General features: G+C 39.1%; 3 protein-coding genes and 1 pseudogene across 4 annotated transcripts; 3 read left to right on the top strand and 1 right to left on the bottom strand.

Annotated features, from left to right (window-relative positions):
- The first annotated feature begins 883 nt into the window (after window positions 1–883).
- LOC119139329 (L-rhamnose-binding lectin SML-like) lies at window positions 884–3077 on the top strand. 2 transcript variants are annotated; one of them, XM_037279918.1, is made up of 9 exons: window positions 884–1077; window positions 1207–1239; window positions 1330–1398; window positions 1585–1720; window positions 1885–1994; window positions 2055–2099; window positions 2379–2511; window positions 2576–2679; window positions 2907–3076. In XM_037279918.1, exons 1-9 carry the CDS (start codon window positions 1041–1043, stop codon window positions 2927–2929), a joined length of 690 nt encoding a protein of 229 aa, XP_037135813.1. In that variant the 5' UTR covers window positions 884–1040; the 3' UTR covers window positions 2930–3076. The 2 variants fall into 2 exon arrangements, with proteins under 2 accessions (XP_037135813.1, XP_037135806.1); XM_037279911.1 differs by having other exon boundaries at window positions 2576–3077.
- Window positions 3078–4947: 1870 nt separating this feature from the next.
- On the top strand, window positions 4948–7825 carry LOC119117828 (L-rhamnose-binding lectin SML-like). Its single transcript, XM_037244387.1, has 11 exons — window positions 4948–5079; window positions 5391–5423; window positions 5516–5584; window positions 5759–5894; window positions 6062–6171; window positions 6230–6274; window positions 6555–6687; window positions 6752–6855; window positions 7093–7097; window positions 7469–7585; window positions 7688–7825. The coding sequence occupies exons 1-11, from the start codon at window positions 5043–5045 to the stop codon at window positions 7823–7825; spliced, it is 927 nt and encodes a 308-aa protein (XP_037100282.1). The 5' UTR covers window positions 4948–5042.
- A 1440-nt stretch (window positions 7826–9265) lies between these two features.
- On the bottom strand, window positions 9266–11564 carry LOC119139337 (L-rhamnose-binding lectin SML-like). The gene is made up of 9 exons (XM_037279929.1): window positions 11386–11564; window positions 10972–11004; window positions 10811–10876; window positions 10566–10701; window positions 10145–10254; window positions 10041–10085; window positions 9806–9938; window positions 9577–9680; window positions 9266–9311 (listed from the first exon to the last, which is right to left on the bottom strand). The coding sequence occupies exons 1-9, from the start codon at window positions 11417–11419 to the stop codon at window positions 9280–9282; spliced, it is 693 nt and encodes a 230-aa protein (XP_037135824.1). The 5' UTR covers window positions 11420–11564; the 3' UTR covers window positions 9266–9279.
- A 91-nt stretch (window positions 11565–11655) lies between these two features.
- LOC119139347 lies at window positions 11656–23542 on the top strand (annotated as a pseudogene).
- The last annotated feature ends 339 nt before the right edge of the window (window positions 23543–23881 follow it).

Below are 23881 nucleotides of genomic sequence, written 5' to 3'. Positions count from 1 at the left end.
TAATCCAGTTTTACAAAGGCTGTATGAGATTGTGTTTATCATTAAATTGTAGATTTTACAAATACCTAGATTATTTAATAATTCTTTCACTCAACATCATGTTTATCATTGGAACTCCATTGCCATTGACAGCTAAAAATGCCAAGCCTGCCTTGTAACCATGAAGACTAAGATGCACGTGTGTTACATGGAAGAAAAAAAAAAAAAAAAACACTACTATCAATTTGGCTTTATGAAGAGAAAATTATACTGGTACAAATTGTCAAATTTAGACTCAGTCTCCTTGAACTTAACAATTGACATGTAGCAGATATGCCTTTAAAGTGGGTACTCACATAATGCTGCACGAAATCTCAGCGAAGCAGACATTCTTTTGCACGATGCAGTCTGTAAGACAAACGGTGATGATGTGAAGAGGACTATGTGTTTTTATAGCAAATGCCAGGCTTACAGCCAATCTGGTAATCAATAGCCCCGCCCCCTCATCTTTCAGTCCTGTTGGAATGTTTTGAACAATAAATCGGTTCCTAAAATAATGGCCTGACAAAAAATGCTGGCCATCTTCTATGGAGGACTATAACTGCCAAAATCAAAAATAAAAGTGAAAATGAGAATATAATGTAATTGAAAAAAAAAAAAAATACATATATTGATATTTCATTCTATTTTTATATTTATTCCTACATCTATTTTGCTAGTCATTTTTAATATTTTTATGTTTTTTATTTTCTATTTTATTATATATTGTAGTAAACACTTTTGTTTATATTTCCATATATTTTTCGAATGTATTTTCTCAATTATATGGTTTTAATGTTTTTTTCACTTTTATTTTTTAATTTTTCATTTTGACAGGTTTTGTCCTAAACACAGAAGGATTTTTTTTTTCTTTTCTAATGAGGGGGTGTCGAGTTGATCGATTTGCCCATTGGAGGTGTGGCTGTTGATAAGCAGATTGACTGGAAGCCATGCAGCCACTATAAATTGGAGTGATACTCGCCTCACCATGTACAAGCGTTACGGACTGGGTTGTGTGAAAAATGGCATCGGGCTACTTCAGACTTACCACAGCAGTTTGTGAGTATTACCTCCAGAGAAAAAAAAAAAATGTATGTTCCAAATTGAGTGATTCTTTCAGGAATGCAAAGGGAGGAAGGTAAAACAAATGCCATTGTTTGTCAAGCTAAACTGATATTTGTTTTTCAGTGCTGACAGCAACGTGTCTGCTCCTCATAGCAGGTGACTGCAAAAGTTCATGTCTATGTAGTATGATTCCTGTTTCTGAAACTTGTTAAAACTAATTAAATTTTTTTACCCCCCCTTTTGCAGTTGTTGATTCTGCAGACAAAATTACCACATGCGACTACGGTGATTTGCAAGTCCATCGCCTATACTGTGGTAAGACTTCAGTCTGTGTCTTTAAACCTCATGTTCTTAACGGAGTTGATTGGCTTCGCAGAACTAAAGCTATTCCCTCAATTAAGATTTGTTGAACTTTATCCTGCTAAAAAATATATTCATTAGAAGTTAGTCACTCACTGCAACCAGACTACGTTCCATGTTAATTGCGCACTTGTGCAACAGATCATGGAGTAATCAAAGTGCAGCAAGCTTTGTATGGTCGCTCAAGCTCACTGGTCTGCGCTGATGACAAACCTCAAAAGCATCTGGCTAACACTCACTGCACTCAGCCAAACACTGCTAACAGCATCAAGAAAAGGTATGCTTTGGGCACGACTTGTTGGAAACATAATAGTTGCTCGCATAAATGTGGAAATCTCACTGTAACTGAGGTGAGATTGGTGGCTCGCCCGTCTGTAACGATTACTTTCAAAAGGACTGAGTTTGTCTTTGCTTTTGCTGACTTATGCCAATTGTCTACAGTTGCAATGGCAAGAAATTGTGTGAATTGAGTTTGGAGGATTTCCGCGAACCTGACCCCTGTGCTGACACCTTCAAGTATTTGCAGACCAACTTTACATGCTTGCCAGCAAGTATGTATTCATCTGCTGAAAATAATATGCACGATTCTAACTTTTAATTTACTTCACCAGTTACTGTGGTGACATGTGAGGGATCAGTGGCACACCTGCATTGTGGTAAGATCTATCCCCAATTTCTAACTTTTGGTAATTGTGCAGCATTTGTTGTGATGGCCTTTGTCGGTCACATCACCCCTGCCAGGCATGTTTGCGCACCATCTACTGGTAACCCCCCCTAATTCTGAAATTAACTGATTTTTAAATACTACAGTATAAAATGGGATTTTGCACTCATTAAATCAAGAAGCCATCAGTTTTATGCACATGCAATAAATTTATCTATGTTTTTACTCTGCAGTTCCATCACCAACCTTCTTTCTCCCATCCTGATGCCAGATTTAGGACAAGTGATTTACGTCTATGGCGCAGACTACGGACGCCGTGACCGGACCACATGTTCATACAGAAGGGCAGCTTATGAGCTAGAAAATGTTGACTGCAAGCACCCAACTGAACTTGTTGCCAAAATGTAAAATAGCGCAGATGCAGGTTTGAGTTTTTGAAAAGGAATAATCCCTTTTCCTCATTCATAGGTGCAATGGAAAATATGGCTGTGCAATCACCGCCAGCAACACTGTTTTTGGAGACCCATGCATAACCATTTACAAGTACTTGGAGATTTCGTACACATGTCAATGTAAGTATTTGGTAGCCTATTTAGTACCTCAAGGTGTTCTTCCTGTTGTCAATTAATACTTTAATTTTAGTCGTTTAAGATTGCTAAACCGCAGTCTTTTCATTGTCTAACTAGTTGACTATCATTTTAGAATGTGTAAACATTTACTGTTTTTTTTTTCCTTAGAGCATGAACACTCAAATGTTCACATGCCTTAGCTTGACTTGCTTTTTTTATTTTTTCTGCAGATCCTGTGACTCCTCCCCTTTAGCTGGAGTGCTGCCATTTGTGTTGGCGTCAGTTGTAAAACGGTGTCTCATTGCAATTTGTTGCTGACTGAACAACTTTGTATACTTGTATTTGAAAGAAAATAAAACTGTTTTCTCAAAGATCTAGATTGTAGGTTTGGGTGATTTGTTGCAGTAGCCTTTGTCAAGGTTTAAACATGCACAAGTTCATAATACAGTCGTGCCACTACAAACTTGATTGGTTCTGTGATCAGGTTTGAAAGTGAAAATGTTTAAGTAGAAGCAGTTTCCCATAGTCAATGTGTGTGGTATTATTCCAAAAGCAACACCTTGTGCCCAAATTTTGCATGTAAAACACCCTTTTGCTTTTACAAACTTTTGTATCATATGTCACCTTAATCTTAAACCTCTGACTTTGCTTAGAGCGGTTATTGCTAAAAATACCTCTTAAGACTTAGTCAAGCCAATTGTGTGCTTTTATGTACTCCTTGCAAAGTGCTCACTTATTACTCTTTGGTGCAAGTAAGACTAACCCACTATCAAATTCAGTCATTAGGCAGTTAGGAATCACTATTGGTTAAAATGGGTGACGACCTGGAATCACTTTGAAAATGGGAGGGGGGGGGGGGTCTCTATTCTCATGGGTTGATTTATTCTAATAAGGCTGCTGTTAGTGAGTACCCCTGCAACTTTGCTTGTAGAGGGGTGTTGTATCATAGTGATAGAAGTGATGCTACCATGAATGATGCTGTTTGGTCCCATTGGGATCAAAATAAAGTGCCGCCGCTGACTGAGCTACCTGCTACATTTACATCGTTGCCATAGGGATTGATGGTAACAGCCCCTTGGAACCGTTTTAAGAGCCAACCAAGGAAGTATGCTGATGCACTGCATCTGCCAGTGATGCAATACTATTTTTTTCACCTTATATTGTGAACCATGAAATGTTTATATGGCATGTTATTCGTTTGTCTTTTTGCACTATTACATCTGTTAAGACTTGAGCTGCTAAGGTTTTTAGTTAACGTTATGACTGAATAGTTGCATATTGTGCCACCAGTGATTTTGCATTCATTCTCTTGAAAAAGTAAATATTTTTATTTCTTTCCTGATCAGCACATCCCTACCTAGATGAATACCCCCAAAATTTAACAAATTTAACAGAGGACCACATGTTTTTATAATGAATCCCAGCCTTACATCCAATCTTGTAGTCAATAGCTCCGCCCCCTGATCATTTCAATCCTGTCGGAATGTTTTGAACAATAAATCGGTTCCTACAATAATGGCCTGACAAAAATTGCTGTCCACCTTCTATGGAGGACTAAAACTACCAAAATGAAAAACAAATAAACGTGAAAATGATAAGATATATAATTGAAAAAAAAAATACACATACATTGATATTTAATCCATGGCGGCTCGGTGGTGCACTGGTTAGCACGGCCGTTTCACAGTTAGGAGGGTGCGAGTTTGATTCCACCTCCAGCCCTCCCTGTGTGGAGTTTGCATGTTCTCCCCGGGCCCGCGTGGGTTTTCTCTGGGCACTCCGGTTTCCTCCCACATCCCAAAAACTTGCTTGGAGGCCGAGTGGGCACTCCAAATTGTCCCTACATGCGAGTGTGAATGGTTGTTTGTCTCTGTGTGTCCTGCGATTGGCTGGCAACCAGTTCAGGGTGTCCCCCGCCTACTGCCTGATGTCTACTGGGATAGGCTCCAGCACGCCCGCGACCCCCGTGGGGACAAGCGGTACAGAGAATGGATGGATGAAATTTAATCCTATGTATATATTTATTTTTGTATTTCCACATTTATTTATTTTTTGTATTTTTACTTATATTTTGCAGTACTCTTGTTGTTTTGTTTCCATATATTTTCTCAATGTATTTATTCAACTATTTATTTTTGATGTTTGTTTCAATTTTCACTTTTATTTATTTTCCATTTTGACAGGTTTTGTTCTAAACACAGAAGGATTTTTTTTTTTTTCAAATGAGGGGGTGTCAAGTTGATCGATTTGCCCATTGGAGGTGTGGCTGTTGATGAGCAGATTGGCTGGAAGCCGTGCAGCCACTATAAATTGGAGTGAGCCGCACTTCACCATGTACAAGTGTTACAGACTGGGTCGTGTGAAAAATGGCATCGGGCTGCTTCAGACTCACCACAGCAGTTTGTGAGTATTACCTTCAGAAAAAAAAAAAAAAATGCATGTTCCAAATTGAGTGATTCTTTCAGGAGTGCAAAGGGAGGAAGGAAAAACAAATATAATTATAAATCAACCTCACCAAAGGTTTATTTTTGTAGTCATAGATGTAAATTCTAATATTGATTTATGAGCAGGATTGAGCTTTTTCTCAGATGCTTTCAGTAATATACACGTCTGTCTGTCGGTTAATCAGCCAACCTTTTCCATAGAAAAAGCAGTGAAATAATCTACTGCTCATAGCCATTGTTTGTCAAGCTAAACTGATATTTGTTTTTCAGTGCTGACAGCAACGTGTCTGCTCCTCATAGCAGGTGACTGTCAAAGTTCATGTCAATATGTAGTATGATTCTTGTTTCTGAAACTTGTTTCTGAACACCCCCCCCCCCCCCCCCCCCTTTTGCAGTTGTTGATTCTGCAGACAAAATTACCACATGCGATTACGGCCATTGGCAAGTCCATCGTCTATACTGTGGTGAGACGTCAGCCTGTCTCATAACTAAGTTGTTTGACGTAGTAAAAGTAAATCTATTAAGTCATTGAAGATTCATTCTGAACAGTCTCCCGCCAAAAATACATTCAATAGAGGTTGATACCGACTGCAACGAGACTACATTCCATGTATGTTGATTGCGCTCTTGTACAACAGATCACGGAGTAATCAACGTGCAGCAAGCTTTGTATGGTCGCTCAAGCTCACTGGTCTGCGCCAATGACAAACCTCAAAAGCATCTGGCGAACACGCACTGCACTCAGCCAAACACTGCTAACAGGCTCAAGAAAAGGTATGCTTTGGGCAAGAGTTGTTAAAAATGTAGTTGCTTGCGTAAATGAGTACACAAAACCCACCCCCTATTTGTAACTGAGGTGAGATTGGTGGCTAGCCCGTCTGTAACAATTACTTTCAAATGGACTGCCTTTGCTTTTTCTGAGTCATGCCAATTGTCTGCAGTTGCAATGGCAAGAAATTATGTGAAGTGAGCTTGGAGGATTTCCGCAAACCTGACCCCTGTGTTGACACCTTCAAGTATTTTCAGACCAACTTTACCTGCTTGCCAGCAAGTATGTCTTCATCTGCTGAAAAGAATATGCACGATTCTAACTTAATTTACTTCAACAGTTACTGTGGTGGCATGTGAGGGATCTGTGGCGCACTTGCATTGCGGTAAGATTTATCTCCCATTTCTGACATTGTGAATTGTGCAGCTTTTGTTGTGATGGCCTTTGTTGGTCCCATCACCCCTGCCCGGCATGTTTGCGCACCATCTACTGGTAACCCCCCCACTAATTCTGAAATTAACTGATTTTAAATACTACAGTATAAAATGGAATTTTGGCTTCATTAAATCAAGAATCTATCAGTTTTATGCACATGCAATAAATATATGTATATATAATTTGCTACCGTTCCATCACCAACTTTCTTTCTCTCATCCTGATGCCAGGTTTCGGACATGTTATCTCCGTCTATGGTGCAGACTACGGACGCCGTGACCGGACCACATGTTCATACAGAAGGGCAGCTCATGAGCTAGAAAATGTTGACTGCACACACCCAACTGACCTTGTTGCCAAAATGTAAAATAGCGCAGATGCAGGTTTTAGTTTTTGAAAAGGAATAATCCCTTTTCCTCATTCATAGGTGCAATGGAAAATATGGCTGTGCAATCACCGCCAGCAACTTTGTTTTTGGAGACCCATGCGTAACCATTTACAAGTACTTGGAGATTTCGTACACATGTCAATGTAAGTATTTGGTAGCCTATATAGTACCTCAAGGTGTTCTTCCTGTTGTCAATTAATACTTGAATTCTAGTTCAAGATTGGTTAACCAAAATTTCAGTGTTGCATTTGCTGACTAATGTAACTATATTTTTGGAAGGTGTATGAAAACATTTACTGTATTAATCTTTCCCTTACAGCATTAACTCACCCAAATGTCCACATTCCTTAGCTTGAATTAATTGACTGCCTTTTTTGCAGATCCCGTGACTCATCCCCGTTAGCCAGCGTGTTTGTCAGTTGAACAGTGTCTCATCGCAATTTGCTGCTGACTCAACAACTTTGTACTTGTATTTGAAGGAAAATAAAAAATTCTTGTCATGAAGGTTTGGGTGATATACTGTGTTGGCCCAAATATAAGACTATCCCCTTTTTTTTTTTCAAGACTAAAGTTTGACAAACCCTAACCCAACAACCCGCAAAGTCCACTTGGTCCATCCTCTATACATCTTGTCATCAGGGTCGCTCTACAAAGTCTATCTTCTGCATTCTCCTCTTCTAACATAAGCTGCCCTCATGTCTTTGCTCAATACATTAACCTTCTCTTAGACTTAGAGGTTTCACTTGTCCCCACCAGACGAAACTTCATGAGGACATATGTGGAAAGAGCACCATCGTGACCATTGCCACTCATGATGTACAGCTTCTCAAAGGTCCACTGGTGTATGATGCCAAACCTCCCACACAGCTCAAAGTAGGCTTACATAAAGCCCTGTCTAATTCCGATGGGCAAAACAACCAAAGTCTTGTCATCGGAGGCTTTTTTTTTTTTTTTTTTTTTTTTGTGCCTTGTCAGATCACGCCGTTAGGTCGGAAGGAAATGACAGCCGTGGAGCTGATGAGGCATCTTCAACTGGAGGCTGATGGGCTGAGGAAGCAGAAAAAGCAGCAGAATGTCACTGGTCTTCACAAGTCAGTCCCAAAGTTTTATTGAAACATTTCTGTCTGTTGGGGGGGAAATTAAGCTTACAAAATGACTGGAAATTGCAAGAAAGTGTTGTAATACAATAAACAAACAGCTAACACACCTGTCCAAATACCAGGATTTTTTTTCATGTGGCCAAAATACTATTAAAAAAAAATTTACTTTTTCCACCAATAATGATTTATAAGCTGCTCAAGTCAATTGGCAAAAAAAAATCTTTTGAGAGGTCAAGTACAAATAGATAAGATGAATTTCTATTCTGATCTGGTTAATTGTAAACAGCATATCCCAACTAGGGTGTCTACACTTATGCAACTATCAGTAGTTAATTTTTTTCATATCTATCGATATAAATATAGGCACAGACGCCTGCAGTGATTTGACCATCCAACAGGTCCGAACTGTCGACCAGGACGGGAACCTAAAGGTGGTCTACCCGTCTAAGACAGACCTCTCCGGAGACATCCCCAACTTGACAGTCATTTGGTAGTACAGTAATCCCAGGTTTCCACAAGGGTTGAGTTCTAGGAATGCAGCAGAAATTGGGCAAATTCATTCTTTTCTAGTTTAAGCCTGAAAGCACCCTCACCTCATTCTAAATTCAAATAAATTTACTGTAATGTGTTTTGTGGCACTCGTTTAAATTGTTTTAACTGGTATTTGCATTTGGACTCCATAATTAACTAGTTAGTGCAACTGTGCATGACTGTCATACAGTGACTGGTTTGAACTAGCATTTCTGCCAAGATAACTACCCCTTTTCCGCACTGTTTACAGGTCTTTGTTCATTAAACATACAATGCTGAGTTGCAGTTTAATGATTGATGCAAATAATTCCTAAAGGTGCTGAGTGAGCCATGACAGTAAAGTCTCAATGGGACTATGTTGGAACAGTTCTGCAAATGTGAATTTGATTTAGGCTAACAGTTAACTGGTATGCATTTACAGATCCAACAATCAACTGCTTACAAAAGTGATTGCAACCAAGTGGCAGAAACTCAGGATCATTTGATAAAAAGGAATAGCTTAATTGATCCTTGCAATTGTCACATGTAAAGTTTCAAGCACATCATTTTTGGAAAATTACCATAATGTGATTCTTGCAATTGTCACGTGTAAAGTTTCAAGCACATCATTTTTGGAAAATTGCCATGTGATAGAGTGACCAATTTAGAATACTAAGAGTCTTAAAGCTAAAAATTAAACATGTCAGCTCTATCATGCAACAATGCAAAACTTTCAGGAGGAGCAGAGTAAATGTGAAAGTGATTGTTTTAAGGGTGCACACTGCATAAGAGGTAGTAATTTGGTAACATTTCACAAGCATTGATTTAAAGTCTTTATTGAGGGGGACAAGTGTGTGGATCCAATTTGAACAGTGACATTTGACTGTCACGAGTATGGGACCAGCAAGGTTACAGTTGTACAATGGACTCAAAAATGCAGGTGCTGTAACCACAAATTTAGTAAGCATTTTTGAGATCACTCCCTGGAGCTGTAAGGGAAGAAAAAAAAAAAAAAAAAAAAAAAAAGTTTAGACCAAACATTTAGACTGTACCATGATTAAGTAAATTTAAAAATAATCTACTGGTAAACTTCTTTGTAATACAATTGTAAAATGTGCAAGCTATGCACCTAAAACAATGACTTTTACAATTAAACAAATTTGTTAATTTCACCAAAAAAAATACAAGGACACATTTTCAAAGCCTTTTCTGTGAAGCGAAAGTCACTTTCTACATGAGCAACAAACTACTTACAGTGACATGTGTAAGAAACTTCCAAGTACTTGTAGGTGCCTACACAGGGGTCTCCAAACAAATAATTGGTGGCTGCGATCCTACAGCTGTGTTTTCCGTTGCACCTGAGAGGAACAAACGGTTACATTTTGTATTGTCACCAATCAATCACAGTGCATGTAGACAAACTGCAGGTATTTAGAACAAGGTGATAATTGTGATGCAAACAGGCTGACTCGTGTTACCATACCTTGAGGCGACAATGTCCGTTGGGTGCAGACAGTTTGTATTTTCAATCTCTTTTAGCTGCCTTTTGTTTGCGCACGTCACTCGGTCACGGCGTCCGTAGTCAGCACCGTAGACCAAAATAACAGTTTGTGGATCTGACGTCAAGATGAAAGGTGGTAATTGACATTTGAGTCAGCCAAATACTCAAAGAAAGTTCATAATGGGAATTCAGTTAAAAAAAAAAAATTGTGTCTCACCACAATACAAATATGCCTCTGACTGTTCACACGCCACACTAGTAACTGTAGAGAAAATTTAAATTAAGGTATTGAATGCACACTATGGCACACAGGTGACTTACATGCATACAAGCAGGTGAAGTTTGTTTGCAAATATTTGAAGGTGCCAGGACATGGATCGGGGTTGCGCAAGTCATTGATGCCCACTTCGCACACCGTCTTTCCATTGCATCTGGACACAAATAGCATGATTCAACAGTGTTCCTTTAAAAAGTTCAAAGCATAATCCACATCTTACACTTTTCATAAACCATGATTTTTGTAGACAATTATCTAAGAAATGTTTCTCAGTTTTACAAACTAAAGAGACAGTTCCTCCATTTTCTGCTGTAACACATTCAACTCTATCAAAAGGCAAAGCAGACATCTGGGATTGTCAAGGGTAGCAGCATAGATTTTCTTTATTTTTTTTAAATGTGATACTTTAAACATTTTTAAGACAAAACCCAATGCCAAAGATCGTCAAATAAGCCCAATGAATACCTTGTCTTAATTTTGTCGAAAGTGCCTTGCTGAGCACACCGTACGTTAGCCAGCTCTTGATGAGATTTGCCCTCATGGCAGATCAGTGAACTTGAGCGACCATACAAAGCCTGCTCCACGTTGATCACGCCATGATCTGGGAGGGAAAGACAGCAATCAACATGGCACTGGGTTGACCATCTTTAAATTAGAGATTGCCTTAAAAAAAAAAAGCCAAAACTAAAACTCTTAAGACCATGTCTTACCACAGTGCAGGCGATGGATGTTTAAACGATACCAATCACAGGTTGTCACTTGCTCTCCAGCATAAACTGCAGAAACCAATGTGAATGCATCAAAAGATTGTTTGAGAAAACCAGAAATGAAAGGCTACTTGTGTATGCTGGGCATTAAATCTGATATTCACCTGCTGTGAGAAGCAAAGCCATTGCTGACAGCACTGCAAAATTAAAAAGATAAAATTTACGTACTGGCCAAAGATATTTCTGATGAGATTGTTTCTAATCCAGGTTTACAAAGGCTGTATGAGATTGTGTTTATCATTAAATTGTAGATTTTTCAAATACCTGGATTATTTAATAATTCTTTCACTCAACATCATGTTTATCATTGGAACTCTTCATTGCCATTGACAGCTAAAAATGCCAAGCCTGCCTTGTAACCATGAAGACTAAGACGCACGTGTGTTACATGGAAAAAAAAAACCAATTTGGCTTTGTGAAGAGAAAATTATACTGGTACAAATTGTCAAATTTAGACTCAGTCTCCTTGAAATTGACAATTTACATGTAGCAGATTTGCCATTAAAGTGGGTACTCACATAATGCTGCACGAAATCTCAGCGAAGCAGACATTCTTTTGCACGATGCAGTCTGTAAGACAAACGGTGATGATGTGAAGAGGACTATGTGTTTTTATAGCAAATGCCAGGCTTACAGCCAATCTGGTAATCAATAGCCCCGCCCCCTCGTCGTTTCAGTCCTGTTGGAATGTTTTGAACAATAAATCATTTTTAATATTTTTATGTTTTTTATTTTCTATTTTTTATATATATTGTAGTAAACACTTTTGTTTATATTTCCATATATTTTTCGAATGTATTTTCTCAATTATATGGTTTTAATGTTTTTTTTCACTTTTATTTTTAATTTTTCATTTTGACAGGTTTTGTCCTAAACACAGAAGGATTTTTTTTTTTTTCTAATGAGGGAGTGTCGAGTTGATCGATTTGCCCATTGGAGGTGTGGCTGTTGATTAGCAGATTGACTGGAAGCCATGCAGCCACTATAAATTGGAGTGATCCTCATCTCACCATGTACAAGTATTACAGACTGGGTCGTGTGAAAAATGGCATCGGGCTACTTCAGACTTACCACAGCAGTTTGTGAGTATTACCTTCAGAAAAAAAAAATTGTACGTTCCAAATTGAGTGATTCTTTCAGGAATGCTAAGGGAAGAAGGAAAAACAAATATAATTATATATCAACCTCACCATAGGTTGTTTATTTTTGTAGTCATAGATGTAAATTCTAATATTGTTTTATGAGCAGGATTGAGCTTGTTCTCAGATGCTTTCAGTAATATAAAAGTCTGTCTGTCGGTTAATCAGCCAGCCTTTTCCATCGAAAAAGCAGTGAAATAATCTACTGCTCATAGCCATTGTTTGTCAAGCTAAACTGATATTTGTTTTTCAGTGCTGACAGCAATGTGTCTGCTCGTCATAGCAGGTGACTGTCAAAGTTTGTCAATATGTAGTGTGATTCCTGTTTCTGAAACTTGTTAAAATGGATTTTATTTAAAAAAATTTTTTTTTTTCCCCTTTTGCAGTTGTTGATTCTGCAGAGAAAATTACCACATGCGATTACAGTGATTTACAAGTCCATCGCCTATACTGTGGTAAGACTTCAGTCTGTGTCTTTAAATGTCATGTTCTTAACGGAGTTGATTGGCTTAGCAGAAGTAGAGCTATTCCCTCATTTAAGATTTGATCTGGACTTTATCTTGCTAAAAATATATTCATACAAGTTGGTCACTGACTGTAACCAGACTACGTTCCATGTTAATTGCACACTTGTGTAACAGATAATGGAGTAATCAATGTGCAGCAAGCTTTGTATGGTCGCTCAAGTTCACTAGTCTGCGCTGATGACAAACCCCAAAAGCATCTGGCTAACACTCACTGCACTCAGCCAAACACTGCTAACAGGATCAAGAAAAGGTATGCTTTGGGCATGAGTCGTTGGAAACATAATAGTTGCTCGCATAAATGTGGAAATCTCACTGTAACTGAGGTGAGATTGGTGGCTCGCCCGTCTGTAACGATTACTTTCAAAAGGACTGATTTTTGTCTTTGCTTTTGCTGATTTCTGCCAATTGTCTGCAGTTGCAATGGCAAGAAATTGTGTGAATTGAGCTTGGAGGATTTCCGCAAACCTGAACCCTGTGCTGACACCTTCAAATATTTGCAGACCAACTTTACCTGCTTGCCAGCAAGTATGTCTTCATCTGCTGAATAGAGTGCACGATTCTAACTTAATTTACTTCAACAGTTACTGTGGTGACATGTGAGGGATCAGTGGCACACGTGCATTGTGGTAAGATCTATCCCCCCCCTAATTCTGAAATTAACTTTTTAAAAACTAAAGTATAAAGTGGGATTTTGGACTCATTAAATCAAGAATCCATCATTTTTATGCACATGCAATAAATGTATTGACGCTTTTACGCTGCAGTTCAATCATTACTTCTGTCTCTCATCCTGATGCCAGATTTAGGACAAGTGATTTACATCTATGGCGCAGACTACGGACGCCGTGACCGGACCACATGTTCATACAGAAGGGCAGCTTATGAGCTAGAAAATGTTGACTGCAAGCACCCAACTGACCTTGTTGCCAAAATGTATAATAACACAGGATGCATATTTTTGTTTTGGAAAGGCAATAATCCCTTTTCCTCATTCATAGGTGCAATGGAAAATATGGCTGTGCAATCACCGCCAGCAACGCTGTTTTTGGAGACCCATGCATAAAAACTTACAAGTACTTGGAGATTTCGTACACATGTCAATGTAAGTATTTGGTAGCCTATTTAGGACCTCAATGCGTTCTTCCCATCGTCAATTAATACTTGAATTTTAGTTTAAGATTGGTAAACAAGTCTTTTCATTGTTGAACTATCATTTTAGAATGTGTGCGTGTAAATTTACTTTTTTTTTTTTTTTTTTTTTCCTTAGAGCATGAACACTCCCAAATGTTCACATGCCTTAGCTTGACTTAATTTTTTTTTTTTTTTTTTTTTTTTTTTTTTTTTTTTTTTGCAGATTCTTTGACTCCTCCCCATTAGCTGGAGTGCTGCCATTTGTGTTGTCAGTTGTAAAATGGTGTCTCATTGCAATTTGCTGCTGACTGAACAACTTTGTATACTTGTATTTGAAAGACAATAAAACTCTTTTCTCAAAAGTAACACGTTGTTCCCAATTCTTCCATTTAAAACATACAACATACCTTTTTGCTTTTTCAAACTTTTGTAACAAATGTCCCCTTAATCTTACCACTAATTTTGCTTAGCGTGGTTATTTTCTACAATTGCTAAAAATACCTCCTAAGACAGTTAAGCTAATTGTGCTTCCATGTGCTCAGACTTATTCCTTGTTGGTGCAAGTGATGCTTTAACCCACTGTTAGACTATAAAACTCCAGAGTCATTAGGCAGTTAGGAATCAACATTAGTTAAAATGGTTCCCCTGGTATTAGTTTGAAAATGGGATGAGGTGGAGTCTCTATTCTCATGGGTTGATTTATTCTAATAAGGCTGCTGTTAGAATAAGTACCCCTGCAACTTTGCTTGCTGAGGGGTGCTTGTATCATAGTGATAGAAGTGATGCTACCATGAATGGTGCTGTTTGGTCCTATTGGGATCAAAATAAAACTATTTTGAACTCAATGTCTTGCTTGGACAATACGTTAACTGGGATTGGATTTTCTAAATTTGCGAGTAGTCCTTGAAAGCATCTTACGCAAGTGCAAACTTAAAAAATAAATATTTTGCACAAGGTGAAATAGCACAAATGTGCCAGTCTTCAACAAAAACTGTCATTGGGTGTTGCCGCCGCTGACTGAGCTACCTGCCACATTTACATCATCGCCATAGGGATTGATGGTAAAAAGCCACTTGGAACCGTTTTTAGAGCCAACCAAGGAAGTATGCTGATGCACTGCATCTGCCAGTGATGTAATACAATTTTTTTCACTTTATGATATTGTGAACCATGAAATGTTTGTGGCATGTTATTAGTCTGTTGAGACTGGAGCTGCTAAGGTTTTTAGTTAACTATTTAGTTTTGACTGAATAGTTGCCAATTGTGCCACAAGTGATTTTGCATTCATTCTCTTGAAAAAGTAAACATTTTTATTTCTTTTCTGATCAGCACATCCCTACCTAGATGAATACCCCCAAAATTTAACAGAGGACCACGTGTTTTTATAACGAATGCCAGGCTTAAATCCAATCTGGTAATTAATAGCGCCGCCCCCTCATTGTTTCAATCCTGTCGGAATGTTTTGAATAAATCGGTTCCTACAATAATGGCCTGACAAAAAATGCTGTCCATCTTCTATGGAGGACTAAAACTGCCAAAAATAAATAAAAGTGAAAATGAAAACAAAGATATATAATTGAAAAAAACAATACATATACATTGATATTTAATCACCGGCGGTTCGGTGGCGCACTGGCTAGCACGTCCGCCTCACAGTAAGGAGGGTGCGGTTTCGATTCCACCTCCGGCCCTCCCTGTGTGGAGTTTGCATGTTCTCCCCGTGTCCGCGTGGGTTTTCTCCGGGCACTCCGGTTTCCTCCCACATCCCCAAAAACATGCTTGGTAGGCCGATTGAGCGCTCCAAATTGCCCCTAGGTGCGAGTGCGTGTGCAGATGGTTGTTCGTCTCTGTGTGCCCTGCGATTGGCTGGCGACCAGTTCAGGGTGTCCCCCGCCTACTGCCCGATGACAGCTGGGCTGGGCTCCGGCAAGCCCGCGACCCCCGTGGGGATAAAGCGGTACAGAAAATGGATGGATGGATGATATTTAATCAATGGTGGCTCGGTGGAGCACTGGTTAGCACAGCAGCCTCACAGTTAGAAGGGTGCGGGTTCGATTCCACCTCCGGCCCTCTCTGTGTGGAGTTTGCATGTTCTCCCTGGGCCCGTGTGGGTTTTCACTGAAGCCCGAGTGGGCACTCCAAATTGTCCATACATGCGAGTGCGAATGGTTGTTTGCCTCTGTGTGTCCTGCGATTGGCTGGCAACCAGTTCAGGGTGTCCCCCGCCTACTGCTGGGATAGGCTCCAGCACGCTGGCGACCCCTGTGGGGACAAGTGGTACAGATAATGGATGGATGATATTTAATCCTATGTACATAGTTATTTTTGTATTTCCACATTTATTTATTTTTTTGTATTTTTACTTATATTTTGCAGTAAATACTCTTGTTTTGTTTCCATATATTTTTTAATGTATCTTTTCAACTTTATGTTTTTAATGTTTGTTTCAATTTTCACTTTTATTTATTTTTTATTTTGACAGGTTTTGCCCTGCAACACAAAAGGATTTTTTTTATCAAATGATGGGGTGTCGAGTTGATCGATTTGCCATTGGAGGCGTGGCTGTTGATGAGCAGATTGGCTGGAAGCCGTGCAGCCACTATAAATTGGAGTGATCCTCACCATGTACATACAAGTGTTACAGACTGGGTCGTGTGAAAAATGGCATCGGGCTGCTTCAGACTTACCGCAGCAGTTTGTGAGTATGACCTTAAGAACAATAAATATGCATGTTCCAAATCAAGTGCTTGTTTCAAGAATGCAAAGGGAGGAAGGAAAAACAAATATAATTATAAATCAACCTCACCAAAGGTTGTTTATATTTGTAGTCATATATGTAAATTCTAATATTGTTTTATGAGCAGGATTGAGCTTTTTCTCAGATGCTTTCAGTAATATACACGTCTGTCTGTTAATCAGCCAACTTTTTCCATAGAAAAAGCAGTGAAATAATCTACTGTTCATAGCCATTGTTTGTCAAGCTAAACTGATATTTGTTTTTCAGTGCTGACAGCAACGTGTCTGCTCCTCATAGCAGGTGACTGTCAAAGTTCATGTCAATATGTAGTAGGATTCTTGTTTCTGAAACTTGTTAAAACTAATTTTATTCCACCCACACCCCCCCCCACCCATTTTGCAGTTGTTGATTCTGCAGACAAAATTACCACATGTGATTACGGCCATTGGCAAGTCCATCGTCTATACTGTGGTGAGACTTCAGCCTGTGTCTCATAACTAAGTTGTTTGACGTAGTAAAAGTAAATCTATTAAGTCAGTGAAGATTCATTCTGAACTGTCTCACGCCAAAAATACATTCAATAGTGGTTGATACCCGACTGCAACGAGACTACATTCCATGTATGTTGATTGCGCTCTTGTGCAACAGATCACGGAGTAATCAACGTGCAGCATGCTTTGTACGGTCGCTCAAGCTCACTGGTCTGCGCCAATGACAAACCTCAAAAGCATCTGGCTAACACTCACTGCGCTCAGCCAAACACTGCTAACAGGCTCAAGAAAAGGTATGCTTTGGGCAGGAGTTGTTAGAAACGTAGTTGCTTGCGTAAATGAGTACACAAAACCCACCCCCTATTTGCAACTGAGGTGAAATTGGTGGCTAGCCCGTCTGTAACAATTACTTTCAAATGGACTGCCTTTGCTTTTTCTGAGTCATGCCACTTGTCTGCAGTTGCAATGGCAAGAAATTGTGTGAAGTTAGCTTGGAGGATTTCCGCAAACCTGACCCCTGTGCTGACACCTTCAAGTATTTTCAGACCAACTTTACCTGCTTGCCAGCAAGTATGTCTTCATGTGCTGAAAAGTGTGCCCGATTTTTCTAATCTTTAATTTACTTCAACAGTTACTGTGGTGGCATGTGAGGGATCTGTGGCACACTTGCATTGTGGTAAGATGTATCCCCCATTTCTGACATTGTGAATTGTGCAGCTTTTGTTGTGATGGCCTTTGTCGGTCCCATCACCCCTGCCAGTCATGTTTGCGCACCATCTACTGGTAACCCCCCCCCCTAATTCTGAAATTAACTGATTTTAAATACTACAGTATAAAATGGGATTTTGGACTCATTAAATCAAGAAGCCATCAATTTTATGCACATGCAATAAATGTATTGATGTTTTGAATTTGCTACAGTTCCATCACCAACTTTCTTTCTCTCATCCTGATGCCAGGTTTCGGACATGTTATCGACGTCTATGGTGCAGACTACGGACGCCGTGACCGGACCACATGTTCATACAGAATGAGCCAGAGCTAGAAAATGTTGACTGCACGCACCCAACTGACCTTGTTGCTAAAATGTAAAATAGCACAGTTGCAGGTTTGAGTTTTTGAAAAGGAATAATCCCTTTTCCTCATTCATAGGTGCAATGGAAAATATGACTGTGCAATCACCGCCAACAACGTTGTTTTTGGAGACCCATGCGTAACCATTTACAAGTACTTGGAGATTTCGTACACATGTCAATGTAAGTATTTGGTAGCCTATTTAGTACCTCAAGGTGTTCTTCCTGTTGTCAATTAATACTTGAATTCTAGTTCAAGATTGGCTAACCACAATAATTTCAGTGTTGAATTTGCTGACTAAGGTAACTATCATTTTGGAAGGTGTATGAATACATTTATTGTATTAATCTTTCCCTTACAGCATTAACTCACCCAAATGTCCACATTCCTTAGCTTGAATTAATTGACTGCCTTTTTTGCAGATCCCGTGACTCATCCCTATTAGCCGGCGTGTTTGTCAGTTGAACAGTGTCATCGCAATTTGCTGCTGACTGAACAACTTTGTACTTGTATGTGAACGAAAATAAAAAATTCTTGTCATGAAGGTTTGGGTGATATACTGTGTTGGCCCAAATATAAGACTATCCCCTTTTTTTTTTTTCAAGACTAAAGTTTGACAAAGACTTTTTGAACACCAAATTTAATTTTTATACAGAAAACAATACCAGTACATCTGAAACAAATGATTATAATATATTTGAGAGAAAAAGCATGTTTTGCCTCATTAAAATCATGCAAAAACTGTATCACATACTGATATCTGAACATTTAAATATGTAAACTAAAGTGCAATCAGTTGTAAATGAATTGCTTCTGGTTTTTGAAATGTACTAAGTAAACCAATCTAATGTGATAAAACAAAATTGCAATAACATTAACCATCAGTGAAGTCTAACTGTAGTCTTTAAACCAATCTGAATATGTATCTGTTTGGGGTGGTAGCTGCACTGAATACAACATGAAGGCCCTGCAGCGCAAAGTGAACACGGCTGGTAAGATTATTGGTGCTTCACTCCCCTCCCTGAAGGACATTTACACCTCCCATCTCACCCGCAAGGTGACTACGAGTGTGAGTGATGTGTCACCCCGCTCACTCTTTGTTTGGTCTTCTGCCCTCTGGGAAGAAGTACAGGAGCCTGCGCTCCCGCACCACCAGACTCACCAACAGCTTCATACTCCAGGCTGTTAGGATCCTGAACTCTCTCCCCCCTTCTGCGTAGCGTCCTGTACTTTTGCGCTATATTCTGACTGTCTGCTCTATGCACACTTGCTCCATTTTTGCTCTTATTTGTTTATTTATTATTCATCACTCTTATTTATTCATTGTTTGTGCATTCTTGTTTTTATTTTTTGTGTTGTTTACTTGTATGTACATGTATATTGTGTACTATGTCTTGTCACCGTGGGATAGTGTGAACGTAATTTTGATCTCTTTGTGTGTCTTGGCATGTGAAGAAATTGACAATAAAGCAGACTTTGACTTTGACTTTTGACTTTGAAAAACATTGCAATAAAATGCAAACTGCTACCGCTATTATTTTTCTTCGTGACATGGGTTTGCTTTGGCCTGGGGAGTTAAGTTCAGCGTTTGCTTTAAAGATATCCGGCGCCGTCTAGCGTTGTGTATGGGTATAATGTCTAGACCCCGAATGTAAGTCTTATTTCAATGCAAAAAACACAGTCTTATATTTGGGTCAATACGGTAGTAGCCTTTGCCAATGTTTAGTTATGTACAAGTTAATACAGTGGTACATCAACTTACTAAATTGGTTCTGTGGTCGGGTTTGTAAGTAGAGGCAACATTTCCCATAGGTATCAATGTAAAAGCAAATGTGTGCCGGACTATTCCAAAAGTCACACTTTGTGCCCTATTTTTCCATGGGAAATTTACAGAAAACTTGTATTTGCTTTTTCAAACTTTTATAACAGAGGTAAATGTCGCTTTATTTTTTAATTCCTAACTTTGCTTAGGGTGGGTCTAATTTCTACAATTGCTACAAATACATCCAATCTGGTAATCAATAGCCCGGCCGCCTCATCGTTTCAGTACTGTTGAAATGTTTTGTACGAGAAGTCTGTTAAAATAATGGCCTGAGAAAAATGCTGGCCACCTCCTATGGACAAGTAAAACTTCCAAAATAAAGAATAAATAAAATGAAAATGAGAACAAATATAATAGATGTATAATTAAAAAAAAAAAGAATACATATGGTTCCTTTCATCTGTCCATTCTCTGTACCGCTTGTCCCCACGGGGGTCGCCGGCGTGCCGAAGCCTATTCCAGCAGTCATCGGGCAGTAGGCGGGGGTCACCCTGAACTGGTTGCCAGCCAATCGCAGGGCACACACCATGTGCACTCGCACTCACACCTATGAGTAATTTTGAGTGCTCAATCCGCCTACCATGCATGTTTTTGAGATGTGGGAGAAAACCGGTGTGCCCGGAGAAAACCCACACAGGCACGGGGAGAACATGCAAACTCCACACAGGGAAGTGGAATCGAACCTGCACCCTCTGAACTGTGAGGCGGACGTGCTAACCAGTATTTCACTGTGCCGCCCCAGAATACATATACATCAATATTTAATTCTGTGTATATATATTTTTGTGTATCTCCACATTTATTTTGATATTTATTTTTAATGCTTTTAATGTTTTTCATTTCTGCATTTATTTTTACTTACATTTATTAGTAAATACTTTTGTTGTTTACATTTCCATATTTTTTTTTGAATTTATTTTTTAATTCTGTTTTTAATGGATTTTTTTCACTTTCATTTATTTATTTTTTATTTTGACAGGTTTTGTCCTGGAACGCAGAAAGATTTTTTTTTTCAGATGAGGGGATGTTGAGTTGATCGATCCACCCATTGGAGGCGTGGCTGTTGATTAGCACATTGGCTGGAAGCCGTGCAGCCACAATAAATTGGAGTGATCCTCACTTCACCATGTACAAGTGCTACAGACTGGATCGTGTGGAATATGGCATCGTACGGCTTCAAACTTACAGCAGCAGTTTGTGAGTATTACCTCAAGAAAAAGAAAAATGCATGTTCCAAATCGAGTGCTCGTTTCAGGACTGCAAAGGGAGGAAGAAAATACAAATATTGTAATTACAAATCAACCTCACCAAAGGTTGATTGCTGTAGTTGTAGTACTTAATTCTAATATTGTTTTATGAGTAGGATTGAGCTTTTCACAAAATGCTTCCAGTAATCTACATGTCTGTGTCTGTCGCTTAATCAGCCAAATTTCCATAGAAAAAGCAGTGAAATAATTTACTGTCTAAAATAAAATGTCCACAGCCATGGTTTGTCAAGCTAAACTGATATTTGTTTTTCAGTGCTGACAGCAACGTGTTTGCTCCTCACAGCAGGTGACTGTCAAAGTTTGTCTATGTAGTATGATTCCTGTTTCTGAAAGTTGTTAAAACTATTTTTTTTTTTTTCCCTTTTGCAGTTGTTGATTCTGCAGACAAAATTACCACCTGCGATTACGGCCATTGGCAAGTCCATCGTCTATACTGTGGTGAGACTTCAGCCTGTGTCTCATAACTAAGTTGTTTGACGTAGTAAAAGTAAATCTATTAAGTCATTGAAGATTCATTCTGAACTGTCTCCCGCCAAAAATACATTCAATAGAGGTTGATACCCGACTGCAACGAGACTACATTCCATGTATGTTGATTGCGCTCTTGTGCAACAGATCACGGAGTAATCAACGTGCAGCATGCTTTGTATGGTCGCTCAAGCTCACTGGTCTGCGCCAATGACAAACCTCAAAAGCATCTGGCTAACACTCACTGCGCTCAGCCAAACACTGCTAACAGGCTCAAGAAAAGGTATGCTTTGGGCACGAGTTGTTAGAAATGTAGTTGCTTGCGTAAATGAGTACAAGCTTTGTGGAAACACAAAACCCACCCCCTATTTGCAACTGAGGTGAGCTTGGTGGCTAGCCCTTCTGTAACAATTACTTTCAAATGGACTGCCTTTGCTTTTTCTGAGTCGTGCCAATTGTCTGCAGTTGCAATGGCAAGAAATTGTGTGAAGTGAGCTTGGAGGATTTCCGCAAACCTGACCCCTGTGCTGACACCTTCAAGTATTTTCAGACCAACTTTACCTGCTTGCCAGCAAGTATGTCTTAATCTGCTGAAAAGTGTGCACAATTCTAACTTTTAATTTACTTCAACAGTTACTGTGGTGGCATGTGAGGGATCTGTGGCGCACTTGCATTGTGGTAAGATGTATCCCCCATTTCTGACATTGTGAATTGTGCAGCTTTTGTTGTGATGGTCCGATCACCCCTGCCAGGCATGTTTGCCTACTTTGTCTACTCGTAACCCCCCCTAATTCTGAAATTAACTGATTTTAAATACTACAGTATAAAATGGCATTTTGGCTTCATTAAATCAAGAATGCATCAGTTTTATGCACATGCAATAAATGTATATATATATTTTTTAATTTGCTACAGTTCCATCACCAACTTTCCTTCTCTCATCCTGATGCCAGGTTTCGGACATGTTATCTACGTCTATGGTGCAGACTATGGGCGCCGTGACCGGACCACATGTTCATACAGAAGGGCAGCCCATGAGCTAGAAAATGTTGACTGCATGCACCCAACTGACCTTGTTGCCAAAATGTAAAATAGCGCAGATGCAGGTTTTAGTTTTTGAAAAGGAATAATCTCTTTTCCTCATTCATAGGTGCAATGGAAAATATGGCTGTGCAATCACCGCCAGCAACACAGTTTTTGGAGACCCATGCGTAACCATTTACAAGTACTTGGAGATTTCGTACACATGTAAATGTAAGTATTTAGTACCGCAAGGTGTTCTTTCTATTGTCAATAAATACTTGAATTTCTAGTTCAAGATTGGTTAACCACAATTTCAGTGTTTAAGTTGCTGACTAAGATAACTATCATTTTTGAGAGTGTGTAAAAACATTTACTGTATTCTTTCCTTTGCAGCATTCACTCACCAAAATGTCCACATTCCTTAGTTTGAATTAATTGACTGCCTTTTTTGCAGATCCTGTGACTCATCCCTATTAGCCAGCGTGTTTGTCAGTTGAACAGTGTCATCGCAATTTGCTGCTGACTGAACAACTTTGTACATGCATTTGAAGGAAAATAAAACATTGGTTCTTCAAATGATGCCTCAAAGATTTGGCTTGAAGGTTTAGACCTGAACAAGTTAAAAAGAATTTTTTGTCACAATACAAATGTTTTTTTAAGAGCAATAAACACAAGAAACTGTTACTGCAATGTAAAATGCTCATAACTTACAGGAATTCAGCATGGTAAACTGTTAATCTCACCACAACACATGCGCCAAATTCTCATCACATGCCACAACAGCGGTTTAAAGTAAATTGAGAACATTAGATCTAAAACGATATTCTTTAATTTCAATATAGGCAACTTACTTGCAGCCACGCAGGTGTAATTGGTCTGCAAATATTTGAAGGTGTTACTACAGAGATCAGGGGAGTTGAAAAGCCCTGTTAATTTTGCATGCTTTTTTACCATTGCATCTGCAGACATAAAAATAAAAGCCTGAGTCAGCAGAAGAAACAGTTACAATAGTTTGACTTTAATCAATGCATGTGTTGTACGTACATGCATATGCACTGGGCTAGCCTGTCGGCCACTCTACCCTGTCGGGTGCATTCTTACATTCATTCAATCAAATAACACCAAATAAGCAAAATGTATACCTTAAGAGGAAGTCTTCCAAAACGTCTTCCTGAGAGCAGTCTATCAGCCAGCCGCACTGCAGGTATGCCATCACTGCACACGAGTGAGTTTGAGCCCCCATATAAAGCCTCCTGGACGCTGATGACTCAAATCTTTCACATGAGAGGTTCTCTTTGACAACTAAAGATGCTCGACTATTTCAGTCTTAAGTT

The sequence above is a fragment of the Syngnathus acus genome, chromosome 2 (genome assembly GCF_901709675.1).
Source record: "Syngnathus acus chromosome 2, fSynAcu1.2, whole genome shotgun sequence".
Lineage (NCBI taxonomy): Eukaryota > Metazoa > Chordata > Actinopteri > Syngnathiformes > Syngnathidae > Syngnathus > Syngnathus acus.
Note: the sequence above shows the minus strand (reverse complement) of the source record. Positions and strands in the feature narration are given on the sequence as shown.

What these genes read in the sequence shown, in the direction of transcription:
- LOC119139337 (XM_037279929.1), bottom strand. Translation starts at nt 11,419, where the DNA reads ATGTCTGCTTCGCTGAGATTTCGTGCAGCATTAT. An exon ending in GGCTTTGCTTCTCACAGCAG is followed by an intron (nt 10,877 to 10,971) that starts GTGAATATCAGA and finishes TGGTTTCTGCAG; the next exon opens with TTTATGCTGGAGAGCAAGTG. An exon ending in AGTTTCTTACACATGTCACT is followed by an intron (nt 9,312 to 9,576) that starts GTAAGTAGTTTG and finishes CTTCCCTTACAG; the next exon opens with CTCCAGGGAGTGATCTCAAA.
- LOC119117828 (XM_037244387.1), top strand. Translation starts at nt 5,043, where the DNA reads ATGGCATCGGGCTGCTTCAGACTCACCACAGCAGTTT. An exon ending in GCTAACAGGCTCAAGAAAAG is followed by an intron (nt 5,895 to 6,061) that starts GTATGCTTTGGG and finishes AATTGTCTGCAG; the next exon opens with TTGCAATGGCAAGAAATTAT. An exon ending in TGTGGCGCACTTGCATTGCG is followed by an intron (nt 6,275 to 6,554) that starts GTAAGATTTATC and finishes TCCTGATGCCAG; the next exon opens with GTTTCGGACATGTTATCTCC.
- LOC119139329 (XM_037279911.1), top strand. Translation starts at nt 1,041, where the DNA reads ATGGCATCGGGCTACTTCAGACTTACCACAGCAGTTT. An exon ending in GTGTCTGCTCCTCATAGCAG is followed by an intron (nt 1,240 to 1,329) that starts GTGACTGCAAAA and finishes CCCCTTTTGCAG; the next exon opens with TTGTTGATTCTGCAGACAAA. An exon ending in AGTCCATCGCCTATACTGTG is followed by an intron (nt 1,399 to 1,584) that starts GTAAGACTTCAG and finishes CTTGTGCAACAG; the next exon opens with ATCATGGAGTAATCAAAGTG.